At 38.8% G+C, this 16,251-nt stretch overlaps 1 protein-coding gene across 1 annotated transcript in view; it reads left to right on the top strand.

Annotated features, from left to right (window-relative positions):
- The window catches only part of GABRG3 (gamma-aminobutyric acid type A receptor subunit gamma3), a 588,733-nt gene that overhangs the window by 54,904 nt on the left and 517,578 nt on the right, over nt 1-16,251 (top strand). Inside the window, exon 3 of the mRNA XM_036845168.1 lies at nt 6,775-6,842. Within this exon, the coding sequence (XP_036701063.1) occupies nt 6,775-6,842 (68 nt within the window). The remainder of the gene's footprint in view (nt 1-6,774; nt 6,843-16,251) is intronic.

The following is a 16,251-nucleotide window of genomic DNA, read 5'->3' as shown; positions in this document are numbered from 1 at the left end:
TCTCAGTAGTCCCCAACCTCGTGTCCCCTTCCTGTCAGTGCTTAAATTCAGGCAAGACAGAAACCAGTCTCTTGGGTGTTCCTTCCAAAAATCAGAACATTGGATGTATGTTCCACTTTTCTCTTTCCTTATATGAGCTTCAGAGCATCTACCCACTGGAACTTTGAAGAATTTGTGGTTCTGAACTTTAACCCCAGTGCTCTTTTCATTCTTCTGAGAATGTGAATTCTCAAGCTGTCTACTTTAGTAAAACATTTTATTTGAGTGTATACAAACGTGGAATCTCACCATTTACCTTTTTCCATATTATTATGGAAAAGTAATATTCCATATTACTTTTCCATATTACTATCAGGTCTGACCCAGATCTGAGGTGATGGCAGTTTTATCTTGATCTTTGTAAACTCTTCTTGGCCCACTTGAGATCATATGCCTAAAGGATGATTGAAGAGAAGTGAGAACTTTAGAGTTGAATCCATAGTTCTGGGACTAGTGGAGATGGGATTAGCTCTAACACTATAATCAAAAGTCAGAACTGACCATATAGGAACCCTAAACCTGAAATGGGACCCATAACAGTGACTTCATCATCTAAATGATCTAGCACTAAGCTATTGCAAACATTTTTGCATGGACCTAGGATCTTGGCAGAACTGTAATATTAACTAAGTTTGCCCATTCTATGTACCTCTTACCCAAATCTCTTCATCCACCCACCCCACTAACCTAATATTCTCCAAGCTAGAGAAAAACTTTTGAAAGCACATCTCCATTGAGATCATATAGAAGAAGTTAATATAAGCCTCAGAGACAGAGTATTTTCACTTTAAGAAGAGGCTGGAAAGATTATTTGTGGTGATGATGGTGATGGTGGTGGTAAACTCCCACTGAAGTCATTGTTCCCCAGAATCCCTTTAAGCTTCATTGCCAAAGTTAAGTCTCTGGGAGGTTGAGGGTGGAACTCTGGGGGTTTGCTTCTGTGAGGCTGCAGAATCCTAGATAAGTCACCTCCTCAATCGTGTTTTAACTTCCTATCCTTAAATGGAAATGAAAATGGTATTACATACTAATTAAATGCAACATGCTTATTACAATGCTATTTAATATACATTAACAATACTTTTGTCTGTGGGCATTAGCAGAAAGATGGGAAAAAATACTTAAATGGAAGTTGGTGATGGAATAGGGGAGTTGGTCTACCTCATGCATCACCTTGCCCAGGGGCACTCTTAGTTCAGGTAAAGTAAGGGAGCAATAAGCTGGAGAGGCCAACAGCAGATGAGCCCTCACTCCCTTTCCTCAAAGGCAGGGAAGATTGGAAGGGAGGTTCCCAGTTATGGGAAGAGCCCTTCTATTTAACCCTCATGGGCATGAGAGTTGGTATTATTTATTTCTCTTTTTTCTATTCATTTGTTGCTATGTAAATATTTCTATCAGTATATTTAAACTTTTCATGAAAAAATAAAACTTTAAGTGACCAGGGTGACTTTTAGGCGTAAATATTATTTGAAAGAATGACAAATGCAAGATTTTGGCATCCTTTTATGTGTCTAATTCCAGGGGCCTCAGAAGCCATAGCAAAAAAAGTTACTGAGTACCTACTATTTACTTCACAACAGTCCAACTAACCCCTCTCAGCCCCCATTGTGAATTAGGTTCTGTTATGGGCTCATCTTAGACGTAGGGGGTCTAAGGCACAGAGATGTTAAGAAACTTTTCAGTATTACAGAACTGGTGAGGACAGAGCCACTCTTTGCAGCCTGGCGGCCAGGCAACATGCTCCCTTGGCTGTTGCCCATGTAGCACATCTACTCAGCATTCTTTGGGGTCTCCATTCCTCATCCCTACTGCTGCCAGTCTGGGGCAGCTTGTTAGGACTGCCTTCTGTGGACAACTACAGTCACTCCACTCCACAGTTCTGTCCCTGTCAACACTTACCAGCCCTATATTCCATTTATTCTAATCTGTGTGTCTGTCATTGTCTATTTCTTGCTTACTTATGAGTGAATAGAAATGGTTTCATTTGTTCTCCTAATGTCACCTTCAGTTTTTTCTTCTCTCAGGGAGTTAGTATAATTTCTGTTGTAACAGATGCCTATTTTCAGGAGTATCCTTGTCTTGGACAATCTCTTAATCAGCTCTTTGCCTATTTGACCACTTGAGTCAGCCTGTAGTCACCAGCAGGTTCCAGGGAACCTTAAAAAATTATTCCTCCTGTTGCAGTATTTAATCTCATGTGAAATTTTAACATGTAAAGTCCAAGTAACTATAATAACTCAAAACCATAATTTTCTACATATAGAGTACATGATATAATATATAGAAAACCTTAAAGTCTCCACACAAAAACTACTAGAACTGATAAATGAATTCAGCAAGGTAGCAGGATACAAGATAAACATACAGAAACCTGTTGCATTTCTTTTACAACAAAATATCTGAAAGAGAAAGTAAAAAAATAATTCTGTTTAAAATTGCATCAAAAAAGATAAAATACCTAGAATAAACCTAACCAAGGAGGTGAAAGACCTATACGCTCTAAACTATGAAACATTAATAAAGGAAATCAAAGATGATTCAAGGAAATGGAAAGATATCCCATGCTCTTGGATTGGAAAAATTAATATTGTTAAAATGGCCAGACTGCACAAAGCAATCTGCAGACTTAGTGCAATCCTTATCAAATTATCTATGACATTTTTCACAGAACTAGAACAAATAAAATCCTAAAATTTATATGGAGCCACAAAAGACCGAGAATTGCCAAAGCAATTCTGAAGAGAAAGAACAATGCTGGCAGCATAACCCTCCCAGACTTCAGACTATACTACAAAGCTACAGTAATCAAAACAATGTGGTATTGTCACAAAAACAGACATATGGATCAATGGAATAGAACAGAGAGCTCAGAAATAAACCCACACACCTTGGTCAATTAATCTTCGACAAAGGAGGCAAGAATATACAATGGGGAAAAGACAGTCCCTTCAGCAAGTGCTGTTGGGAAAGCTGGACAGCCACATGAAAATCAATGAAGTTAGAACACACCCTCACACCATACCCAAAAATAAACTCAAAATGGCTTAAAGACTTAAGTATAAGACATGACACCACAAAACATTCTCTGACATGAATCGAACCAATGTTTTCTTTGGTCAGTCTCTCAAAGCAAAAGAAATAAAAGCAAAAATAAGCAAAGAGGACCTAATCAAACTTCTAAGAAATGTTTTTAGTACCTTTTTTATTCAGGGTTGGCATTTTAGACATGTGCTAGGAAGTACCCCTTTATGACACCCAAATGGGACCCCTTACCAGGTAACTTATTGGGCATTTTGGAAATAAAAATTGGTTTTTTTTTTCACAAGAGGGGCTGAAGTTTAAAAGGAATTTTGTACTATGTTAAATGTGGTTTTGAATGTCTAGCCCCAAAGATATTGACATCAAGAATTTTTTCCATTAAAATATAATTTATTTACTTTTTACCATGACGGGGTTTCTATATATATTTAAATTTTTCTGTATATTATGATGTTTTGATATCTTAAAAACACTTCCCGATTGGGCAGAAACTGCCTCTTCCAGGGTTAGCCAATTCTTAGAGATGGCAAGGGCCCCAGCCTGCAGCAGGCCTTTGAACATACAGACTATTCAATCCAGAGTCATACCTCCTCTATACAGCCCTTACACCCCAGCAGGCAATACTCTTCTGTTTTAATCATCCCAGGGCCTGGTACCAGGCCACTGGAGACCACCTGTATAGCTGAAAGCCCACAGGAATTATTCAAGCTAGCCAAACTAGCCAACCCGAGCTGTTTACCCTTCCCTGCTCTGCCTTTCTTTCAGAGACCCCAATTCAGATCACGGCCTAAGCACCCCCTCCCTTGCCCTGTCTTCTGTCTCCTGACCACCCTTATGTCTTTCCCATGTAGTCGGGCAAAGCGTGCCATACCTCCTGTCTTTAGGACCTGTGAGTAAATCAATTTTGTTTTCCTGAGCCTCTCCTCTTGTGGCTGCACCTGACTGACCATCACATAAACAAATACAAAAAGGCTGAGTAATATTCCATATGTATATACTATGTTTGGTTTACCCATTTATCCCTCCATGTGCACTTGGCTTGCTTCCTTCTTTTGGCTGTTGTGAATAATGCTGCTGTGAACATGTGTGTACAAATATATGTTTGAGTCCCTGATTTTAATTCTTTTGGGTATATAACCAGAAGTGGAATTGCTGGATTATAGGGTAGTTATATTTTTTGTTTCTTTGAGGAACCACCATACTGTTTTCCATATTGCCTGCATTATTTTACATTCCCACCAGCAGTGTACAAGGTTTTCATTTTCTCCATGTCATTGCCAACACTTGTTTTTTTTCTGTTTTTTTTCAATAGTAGCCATCATAATAGATGTGAAGTGGTTTTGATTTGCATTTCCCTAATGACCAATAATGTTAAATGTCGTTTCATGTGCTTATTGGTTATTTGTATGTCTCTTTAGAGAAATGTCTAAGTCCTTTACCCATTTTTAAATCAGGTTGTTTTGCTTATCTGTTGTTGAGTTGTGGGAGTTCTTTTTATTTTTTGGATATTAACCACTTATCAGACATATGATTTACAGATGTTTTCTCCCATAATGTGGGTTGCCTTTCCACTCTGTTAATTGTGTCCTTTGATGCACAGAAGTTTTTAATTTTGATGTAGTCCAGTTTATTTATTTTTTTCTTTTATTGCCTATGCTTTTGGTGTCATATACAAGAAATCATTTCCAAATCCAGTGTCATGAAGCTTTTCTCCTATGTTTTCTACTAAGAGTTTTGTAGTTTCAAATCTTACCTTTAGGTTTCTGATCCATTTTGAGTTAATTTTTGTATATTGTGTAAGGGTTCAACTTCAGTTTTTTGCTTGTGGGTATCCAGTTTACCTAACACCATTTGTTGAAAATACTTTTTCCCCTTTGAATGGTCTTGGCATCCTTATTGAAGATCATTTGTCCGGGCTTAATCGGTAATCTTTGAACTGTAAACCTTGAGTCTCGTGTGGCCAATCTCTTTCCTGAGTACCACTGTCAGAGCCACTTTCCTAAAGGCTCCTTTTACTTTAGCATGACGATGCTTAAACGAGAATTTACTTAGAACAGTTTATTTCCCCCAAGTTTTGTGTGTGTGTGTGTGTATGTGTGTTTGTGTTTTCCAGACTCTTCTCTTAAAACCTTTATTATACTATTGCACTTAATACTCATTTGACACTTCCCACTTCAAGTTGTTAAGGCTTTACATCTGTAGGTCCTTTTTATTTAATGAGATTAAAATCCCTGGAAGCCTAAAGTCTAATAAATACCATGAAACAACCAGAAAAATCTCTTGCAAAAAGTAGGTCCTCAACTGATTGACTTAACACAGCCTTTGTATAACATTACCAAAGGTTATGCAGCACAACGTTTGGAGACAGAACACTTACTGAACCCAATTAAGTTGAAGAAAGATGCTACTTACTGTTCAGAGTAGTTAGCAAAGCTCAGCCTAAAATGAAGAATAGTCCTTTTATGAAATTTAAGCACTAGATACATAGTACTTAGAATTGTATTGTGGTGTTTTCCAAAATGCCAGCAGCTGTTTGAAGCTAACGTGGCTTGGTTGCGCTGACAGATGTCAGAGTAGTTAGCTCCAGTTCATTGTCATTATTTTCATTTTCTTGGAGGTCCAGACAACATGGCTCAGGCTGCAGACTGCTGGTTACATAATTGAACAACAGACTGTGAGCTTACAGGTGCCACTCATAGTTCCAAAAGTAGAGTGCAGAAGTCCACTTGTGAATGTTTAGTTAGCAAAACTGGAGGAAGCTCGAAATAATTGCAGATGCGAACACCCTTGTTTCCATAGAAACACTCTGTGTTTATGTGCAAAGGTTCAGGAGTCTTGTTCATCTTCCTCTGGGGCAGAAATATTCTGAAATTGGTGTTCTTCTCCCCTTTATCAGTTGCTGAGTACTGGGGAAAGAGAGACACCTCCTTTTCACTGGCACGGACCCCTGACTCAGAGGTGGCTGTCTCAGGAATCTCATTACTTGTCTCCCAAGTTCCATTTCTGCCAAGGAAAGGGAAAATGATTTTCTTTAAGGTTAAATGAGCCAATTTTACCTCTGATGCACGATGTTAGGTATTACAGTTTCTTGTTATATGAATTTTACTCCCTTATAGTTGGAACGGTAATTTCTTGACTTACTAAAGTGTTATTCTTTTTTGAGTTGTATGATTTGAAGTCTGTGATATGTGTGTGTGTGTTTCTTTAGGTAATAATGACACCAATAATCAGTATTTCTTAATCTCCTTTAGTGTATGTACTCTCCAGATCTTTGCTTTGAGTTGCAACCAGGTAATGGATAAATAACTTGAATTGTCCCTGATATTACTCATTACTTGGGTTTGATTTCTTAGCATAACTTTGACATTAAATTTCTTATGCAGTGTCTTATGTTTTATCGTTTTATGTTTTCTCTGCCATATAATCAGCTAAACAAATGTTATAGAGTATCTTTATGGTCATCTATCACTGGCAACTTGCAGTGTATAAATATCCTGTTTTTTTAGAATTTATTAAATATGAGTAAGAATCTTTAATACTTTGAGAATTGTAACTACCTGGCAAGTCCCAAAGAAAAATACACCCCTTTCCCACATGCCATTGAGCTGTTGGTGTGTGACTCAGAGGAAGTTGAGTAGCGCTTTCCTCGGTCTCTCTCTGGCACAGTGTATTAACACACATGTGTTTTCTCCACAGTAAAACCTACCGTAATTGATGTTGACATCTATGTTAACAGCATTGGTCCTGTGTCATCAATAAACATGGTAAGAAACTATTTTCTTTTCTGATCTCACAGTCTTTGCATCAGTTCTTGCTTACATTCTCGTTGTGGGTTTCTGCCCGAGATTTATCATGCAAGTTTAAATTCAAAATTGACTTCTTAAATATGTAGTATTTATTGGAAGTTTAAACACTGAAAATGGTAAAACTCAAGGAGTAGAGATTGTGACACCAGCAGTGAGATGTTGCTCTAATGATTAAAAAGTATCTCATCCCCATCTTGTCCACAAGTGTGTTTACTGTGCGTAGATTTCCAGATGATGTTATTTGCAGCTGTGCAGTCATTGGCTATGTCTGACCTCATTTATACTAGGGATGAATATAAATGACAGCTTTTTTACTTTAGTTAATTTTTCAAGATCCAAAAGACCTGCCTTTCAGCATTTCTCAGGAAAGGATCTGAGATTACCTAGTTTATACTTCTGTCTCCCTGAGGGTAAATATCCTGCCTTTTTTTTAAACAGGGGAGAAAGTATGGGATCAAGTATATGTGTGATTTCTCCTAATAGAGGAAGGTGTTTTCACAGACTTACAAGCAAAGTGAGCTCCAGTAGTAACTATTTCTAGTGTAGAAGAAGGCCTTCCCTGTACAAAGTGCTTAGCTCTTAGGAAGGTGCTGGTATGTTGGCATCCACCAGTGTCAGGGTCTTCTCATGGGCGCCTCAGGCCGGGGTGGGCCTCCCTGAGCAGAATGTGGAGGATTCCAGGAGCAGGCACTTGCTTTGCGGGCCCAGTGATGCAGGAACCCCTAACGCTGGGGACTTCTTTGTGTTTCCCTGCTGCACAACGGCTCCTGGATTTGAGGGATGCTTGAGGCTGAGGGGGATTTGCAAAATGCCAACTTAAGAAACCTTCCTTTCATTGCAAAGTTCTGTGGATGGAAATAATCCTTCCAAAATTAATAGCAAAATCCTTTCTTTTCATTGCCAGATATTAAAAGTGTTCATCTTTTCGTTGATGGTATAAAGGTTCCATGTGGGGCTAAAATTTATGGATCACTCACTTTAAAAAAAATCCCCTATGTCATCCATACACTGGAGATGGGCCACTAGCAAAGAGGTGAAGTGAATAAAAGAGGATTCACCCCACACAACCTATGGGCTGCAGATTGTGAAATGTAGACTGTGACTGTAATACTCTCTTTCCCTGATAAATAATTATTCAGTTGACCGCACTGAGTAGTCATTTCTCAGTTTGTTTCTTATTTTGCAGTTTTATTTTCTTACACTAGTTCCACCATACTTTATTCAGACACTGATTTATGTCTCACACTAAAACAGAAGTGCCTCCATAGATACATAGTCACAAAATTGTTTTCGGAACAGTTGCTTGTATCTGCATATCTAGGGATTATCATGAACTCCTGTAACCTTGAGATCTCCTTTGTGCCCAGGATTAGGTTTTGCTGTTGGAATTGATAGACTTTTCTGCGTGAAAATCATAGGCTGCAGAGGAGGCTAAAAGTAAGTAACAGTCCCCACAGGGTGATAAGGACTCTGCTAATGGCTGGCACCCCCTCAGGAAAGCCCACTGCAGTTGGGATAGATTTCTCTGATGACGTCTTCTCAGTCTGGGATGAGGCCGATAGGCAGGGGTCTGCCAGGTGGGACAGGTAGGAAGGTCCCCAGTAAAAGGCAGGATGGCAGGTATGTGACACAACTGGGGACTGAGGGTCTGATGTGCTGTTTGAAGACCATGTGGGTGGGCGGGGCTGGGGGCACTGTGGACCTGCAGAGACTGAGGCTCTGAGGCCATGTGTGGTGAAGAGTCAGCTTCACCCTCAGCTCTGCCCCAGACAGACCCTGCTCTGGGGAGTGTGCAGACCCTTCCATCTGAGTATGTGCAGGTCCGACTTCATGAGAGATTAGTTCACATCCAGATTCATAAATAAACCATCATGGTACCCAGAGAGCCAGAGCAAAGGTAGATTCATGTTCCCGGAGGAGGGAATGTGCAGCACTCCTGAGAGAGGTTTCAGAGGCCTCAGGGTGTCAAGGGCTTCCGAGTTGCTTTTTTTTTAATTTAAATGTTTATTTGTAAAAACATTTTTTTTAGGTTCACAGCAAAAGTCAGAGGAAGGTACAGACATTCCTCATATACTCCATGCCCCGACTCATGCATGGCCTCCCCAACTATCAACACTGCATCCAGAGGGGAACATTTGTTATAGTCAGTGAACCCATGTTGACATGTCATCGTCACCCAAAGTCCACAGTTTGCACTAGGATTCACTCTTGGTGTTGTACATCTGTGGATTTGGACAAATATGTAACGACGTGTTTCAACCATTACAGAATCATACAGAGTAGTTCCACTGCCCTAAAAATTCTCTCTGTGTCTGCTTCCTGAAGGATGAGTAGTTCCAGCCTTTGTGTTCCTAGCACTTTGCTTGGAAGTCAGAATGATAAAGGGCTTCTTCTCCCATTGCTGAGTACATCACACATACCCACTATATCTATGAAACCAAATGACACAGTTTCAAAAGAATTGTAAAGGGCTCTAAAGTGGACCGCATGAAAAAAAAGCAATTCAAAAGTAGAGAACTGAGTGTTTAAGTGGGAATTGAAGATTGAGTCAGCAATAATAATTTAAAAAATGAGAGACTAAAACAATCAAATTAAAAAACATTATGGGAGAAAGGCACAATTTAGAGATGTGTACAGGATTTAAGGATGTAAATTTTTATTGCGGTTTTGATGATAAGCTAAAGCCTGATAAAGTTATGGCTTTTCCCCCCTAAATATTCATTTAACAATCAAGGAAAGAGAGAAAACCACAATTTCCTCATCCCCCTCCTCTCCTCCCTCCCACTTTTCTGCTTCTTTTATTGAGATTATTCATACTGAAGTTTCAGTTTCAGACATTCTCCCTGAAAAATAAAATGAAGATGCATTTCAATCTCTTGTTTAATAGATTGATTTTCATTGTCTTGTCTCTCTTGGAGTTGTTTGTGTTTTTCTAGTTATAGAGGAGATTAGAAATGGTTCAGATGGGTTGAAGAGAATCTTTTTTTACAAAGCCTCAATCACATACTCTGTCTTTGTCATTATAACATATCTAAATGTGCACAGTTCCTCACAGAAATTACCCATCATTTGTTTCAGGCCTTGTATGGAAGCTGCATACAAGGGAGCTTGAGAGTTTATTTTTGAGAATATTCACTGTAAGAAACCTTTTAGTAATGGAACAAAGAAAACTAATGCTTTGATACCTATTCTCTGCTATCAGTCTGTCTCATTTGATCTTCATGAGATCATGGTAGAGAAGATACTGCCTTTCCCACTTATTTGTGAGGAGTGAGCTTGAGCTGATGGGGATGGAGACCCCAGAGCAGTGGTTCTGACTCTAGCCCACTGCATTTCTGTGGTCATCAGGAGCACGCAGCAGCAGCACCTACAGAGCTATAGCTCTTACTTGGAACTTGAGGTGAAAAGGGCTCAAGGGTGAGTCTAATGCTAGGATCGTTTTCCTTTTATTAAAAAAAATTAATAAACTTTATTTTTTAGAGCAGTTTAAAATTTTTTCCCAGCTTTGTTGAGATACAGTTGGCATATAACATTATGTAAGTTTAAGGTGATTGGATATATATATCCAGTATACTGCGAAATGATTAAAACAATAGGGTTAGTTAACACTTTCATTGCCCTACATAGTCCTTTTTTGTGTGGGTGTTGAGAACTTTTAAGACCTACTCACTTAGCAACTATCAAGTATATAATACTGTATTGTTAACTATAGTCACCATGCTGTACATTATATCCCTGGAACTTATTTATCTTAATACTAGAAATTTGTACCCTTTGACTAACATTTATGCATAAGTACCCCTGCCCCCCCCTCCCTGGAAACCACCAATCTACTCTGTTCCTGTGATTTCTGGTTTTTAAGATTCTACATGTAAGTAAGATCATACAGTATTTGTCTTACTCTTTCTGACTTATTTAATATAGCATAGTTTTAAATTTACAGAAAAAGTGAGTAGAAATCACAGAGTTATCATATACCTCTAAACACACACCCACACACACTCTCTCTCTCTCTCTCTTTCTCTCTCTCCTCGTATTATTAACATCTTGCATTAGTGTGGTACATTCGTTATGAGTGATGAACGGATATTGACACATTATTATTAGCTGAAGTTTATAGTTTACATTAGGGTTTACTTTTGGTGTTGTACATTCTATGGGTTTTCACAAATATATTTTGACATGTATAATGTACTCACCATTATTTTATCATACAGAGTATTTTCACTGCCCTAAAAATCCTCTGTGCTTTACCTCTTCATCCCTACCCTCCAAGCCCTGGCAACCACTGATCTTTTCACTGTCTTCATAGTTTTGTCTTTTCTAGAAAGTCATATTTGGAATCCTCAGTATGTAGCCTTCTAAGACTGGCTTCTTTCCCTTTGCTTTTAAAAGAACTGGTATAAGTCATCTGAGGATATCTAAGACTTGCAGTGATTGAGTCAACACGATGTGACTGTAACAGCTGGTTGTGATGCTGTGTTACCCAGAAATTAAGGGGGCGGCTGTGTAGATCATAGAGACGGGTTAAAAATCATTAGTATATGCTCCATTATATGATCCATAGCCAAAAGTATAAAACTTGTAGTATGGCATGCAGCCAGGAGGGGCATGGGGGAACATGGGGGCCCGTGAAGCTCGCTGTGACATCTGTGAACCTCATCCCTGCTCCTCTCACTTTTGGCTGCAGTTTTGAGACATGAAGTCAACGACCATGTGGAATCACAGAAGGTCAGGAGGGAAGAAAGTAAATTCCATTCCAAGAAATCTATTACCGCTGGAGCATGTCCATTGCTTTGTAAAACTTTTCTGAAGGCACCTAAGCTCAGGAAAGTCCAAAAGAAGTGAAGGCTGGAGCACCGCAGTGCCACCCTTGTTTTGGTCTTCTTTGCATTTATGCTGCTTAAGATTCATCACAGTTTTTGCATCTACAGTTTGATATCCTTCAACAGTTTAGCAATAATATTGGTCATTATTTTTTAAATATTGCTCTGCACCATTCTCTCTCTCTTTTCACGTCCTAGGAGTCCAATCCTGTGAATGTTAAACACTTCTCCCAAGTCCCATTTGTCCCTTATGCTTGTAGTTTTATTTACATCCCTTTGCTCTCCATGCTTCAATCAGTGGAAACCTTCCAACCTACTTTGTAGCATCCTAAGTTGCTGCTCATGTGTCTGTTATCTGTTAAAGCCATCTGTTGAATTCTTTTTTTAAAAAAAATATTTATTTTATTTATTTTTAAAAATATTTATTTATTTATTTGGCTGTGCTGGGTCTTAGTTGAGGCTTGCGGGATCTTTTTTTAGTTGTGGCATGTGGGATCTTTTTAGTTGCATCATATGGGATCTAGTTCCCTGACCAGGGATTGAACCCAGGCCCCCTGCATTGGGAGTGCAGAGTCTTAGCCACAGGACCACCTGGGAAGTCCCAGCCATCTGCTGAATTCTTCATTTCAGTTAATGTAGTTTTCATTTCTACTATTTTAATTTGACAGTTTCTAATAGATGTAGTGTCTCTGGTGACATTCTCCATCTTGCAGTCTTTTTTTGAACACGTTAATCATTAATTTCTAGGCTGATAGCTGCAGTATCTGGCCATCTGTGGTATCATTTCTATTGTCTCCTTTGTTGCTTGGCCCCATGTTTTGGTCTGCCTGGTAATTTTTTTTTTTTTTAGAACTATTTGGTCACATTTTTTTTTTTTTTTGGCTGCATCGGTTCTTAATTGCGGCATGTGGGATCTTCGTTGAGGCATGTGGGATCTTTCATTGTGGCACGTGGTCTCTTCATCGCGGTGTGCGGGCTTCTCTCTTGTTGTGGCATGCAAGTTTTCTCACTCTAGTTGTGGCACACAGGCTCCAGGGTGCGTGGGCTCTGTAGTTGTCTGCCTGGTAATTTTGATTATGTGCGAAAGTTGTAGAGGCTTCACGCAACGTTCCCTCTCGTGTCTGGAGGTCAGAGCTGGTGTAGGGGCTGCTCTGCTGTCTTGCTGAGGCTCAGCTGGGCTCTGGTCCCCACCACCCCAGTCTTGGGGATAGCTCCGCAGGAGTCCCACCTGAGGGCTTGAGATGCTTCCCAAGGCAACTCCAAAGTGGTCCAAAACTCTAATTTTTATATTTCGGACAGCATAAAATGGCTGAAAATTCTGCTCTTTTTAAAGCCATTTTTATGACTGCTTTATCACCTCTCCCCTGTGCAGATTAGTCTGTAAATGTGTTGAGGGAAAAACTGTGTGCTGTCTGGCTCATTTCCTCATCATTCTGTCTCTCTAAAGCCTCACCCCTCATGGTAGGGCTCCTTGGCTGCCCCAGACTCTGGTTATGCCTCGGCTCTGCCGGGTCCCTCACTCCTAGCAGCCACTCCCCACCAGCTCCTGCACATGGAGGCCAACAGGAGGTAAGTTCTGGGGAGAGAGGGCATGTGCGAAGTGCAGTCTACCTGCTGACCCTGCCTTCTTGGTGTTGGGCCTCTTAAATCAGTTTTTAAATGTGTATTTTATCCAGGTTTTCTATTTGTTCTTAGTGAGAGTGTTGATCTAGAACAAGCTTTCCCATCATAGCCACACACCTTTGATTTAAAATTTTAAGTTTAGGCAGAATAAGTTTGATTTCTAACAGTTGGCAAGGAAATAATTTGGAGCCAAGAGTTAAGCCCTATGAAACTTTACTGTGCGATTTTCTTCTTGCTTCAGTAACCTTCCCAGATGTCTTCAGATTAGTGAGAAGGGAGGGCTTTCTGAAGTCCATTCTGTCCAGGTTTTCATATAAATAATGACTCTTTGAGGGAAATTAAAGGGAATTAATGATGTATTTCTTCTGGCAGCATTAGCTTTAGAGGAACAGAGCCATGGTCTGTTTGTTGTTGGTTGTTTAAGAGGATGGTCTTGTACGTAGTTTTAATATCCTTTTAAGAAATGAAAAACAATATTTATATTTATATATATTTATAAAGCGTGTGTGTTTGACATTTGGTTCATCACTAGACATAAAGCCCTTTCCAGTGTAACAACAGTAGAAATAATAATGATGGTATATAAAATATACATATTATTAAATAAATCAATAGAATATTGGAAGAGCCACATGGCATAAATGGGAAAGATTTCTGGAATTTAAAAAAAATCTCCAAGAATGAGAAAGAAGATGGCATTTAAAGGCCATACTTTGCTAGTATTTTGTTGAGGATTTTTGCATCTATGTTCATCAGTGATATTGGCCTGTAGTTTTCTTTGTGACATCTTTGTCTGGTTTTGGTATCAGGCTGATGGTGGCCTCATAGAATGAGTTAGGGAGTGTTCCTCCCTCTGCTATATTTTGGAAGAGTTTGAGAAGGAGAGGTGTTAGCTCACCTCTAAATGTTTGATAGAATTCACCTGTGAAGCCATCTGGTCCTTGGCTTTTGTTTCTTGGAAGATTTTTAATCACAGTTTCAATTTCAGTGCTTGTGGTTGGTCTGTTTATATTTTCTATTTCTTCCTGGTTCAGTCTCGGAAGGTGGTGCTTTTCTAAGAATTTGTCCATTTCTTCCAAGTTGTCCATTTTATTGGTGTGCAGTTGCTTGTAATAATCTCTCATGATCCTTTGTATTTCTGCAGTGTCAGTTGTTACTTCTCCTTTTTCATTTCTAATTCTATTGATTTGAGTCTTCTCTCTTTTTCTCTGATGAGCCTGGATAATGGTTTATCAATTTTATTTATCTTCTCAAATAACCAGCTTTTAGTTTTATTGATCTTTGCTATTGTTTCCTTCATTTCTTTTTCATTTATTTCTGATCTGATCTTTATGATTTCTTTCCTTCTGCTAACTTTGGGGTTTTTTGTTCTTCTTTCTCTTATTGCTTTAGGTGTAAGGTTAGGTTGTTTATTTGAGATGTTTCTTGTTTCTTGAGGTAGGATTGTATTGCTATAAACTTCCCTCTTACAACTACTTTTGCTGCATGCCATAGATTTTGGGTCATCGTGTTTTCATTGTCATTTGATTCTAGGTATTTTTTGATTTCCTCTTTGATTTCTTCAATGATCTCTTGGTTATTTAGTAGTGTATTGTTTAGCCTCCATGTGTTTGTATCTTTTACAGTTTTTATCCTGTAATTGATATTTAGTATCATAGCGTTGTGGTCGGAAAAGATACTTGATACAATTTCAATTTTCTTAAATTAACCGAGGCTTGATTTGTGACCCAAGATATGATCTATCCTGGAGAATGTTCCATGAGCACATGAGAAGAAAGTGTATTCTGTTGTTTTGGGATGAAATGTCCTATAAATATTAATTAAGTCCATCTTGTTTAATGTATCATTTAAAGCTTGTGTTTCCTTATCTATTTTCATTTTGGATGATCTGTCCTTTGGTGAAAAAGGGTGTTAAAGTCCCCTACTATGATTGTGTTACTGTTAATTTTCACTTTTATGGCTGTTAGCATATGTGCTTGCCTTATGTGCTGAGGTGCTCCTATGTTGGGTGCATAAATATTTACAATTGTCATATCTTCTTCTTGGATTGATCCCTTGATCATTATGGAGTGTCCTTCTTTGTCTCTTGTAATAGTCTTTATTTTAAAGTCTATTTTGTCTGATATGAGAATTGCTACTCCAGCTTTCTTTTGATTTCCATTTGCATGGAATATCTTTTTCCATCCCCTCACTTTCAGTCTGTATGTGTCCCTAGGTCTGAAGTGGGTCTCTTGTAGACAGCATATATATGGGTCTTGTTTTTGTACCCATTCAGGCAGTCTGTGTCTTTTGGTGGGAGCATTTAATCCATTTACATTTAAGGTAATTATCGATATGTATGTTCCTATTCCCATTTTCTTAAATGTTTTGGGTTTGTTATTGTAGGTGTTTTCCTTCTCTTGTGTTTCTTGCCTAGAGAAGTTCCTTTAGCATTTGTTATAAAGCTGGTTTGGTGGTGCTGAACTCTCTTAACTTCTGCTGGTCTGTAAAGGTTTTAATTTCTCCATCAAATCTGAATGAGATCCTTGCTGGGTAGAGTAATCGTGGTTGTAGGATTTTCCCTTTCATCACTTTAAATGTGTCCTGCCACTCCCTTCTGGCTTGCAGAGTTTCTGCTGAAAGATCAGCTGTTAACCTTATGGGGATTCCCTTGTATGTTATTTGTTGTTTTTCCCTTGCTGCTTTTAATATTTTTTTCTTTGTATTTAATTTTTGATAGTTTCATTAATATGTTTCTTGGCGTGTTTCTCCTTGGATTTATCCTGTATGGGACTCTCTGTGCTTCCTGGTCTTTAACTATTTCTGTTCCCATATTAGGGAAGTTTTCAACTATAATGTCTTCAAATATTTTCTCAGTCCCTTTCTTTTTCTCTTCTTCTTCTGGGACCCCTGTAATTCGAATATTGTTGTGTTTAATG

The sequence above is a fragment of the Balaenoptera musculus genome, chromosome 2 (assembly GCF_009873245.2).
Source record: "Balaenoptera musculus isolate JJ_BM4_2016_0621 chromosome 2, mBalMus1.pri.v3, whole genome shotgun sequence".
In the NCBI taxonomy this organism is placed as follows: Eukaryota; Metazoa; Chordata; class Mammalia; order Artiodactyla; family Balaenopteridae; genus Balaenoptera; species Balaenoptera musculus.
This window is presented reverse-complemented; position numbering and strand designations above follow the sequence as displayed.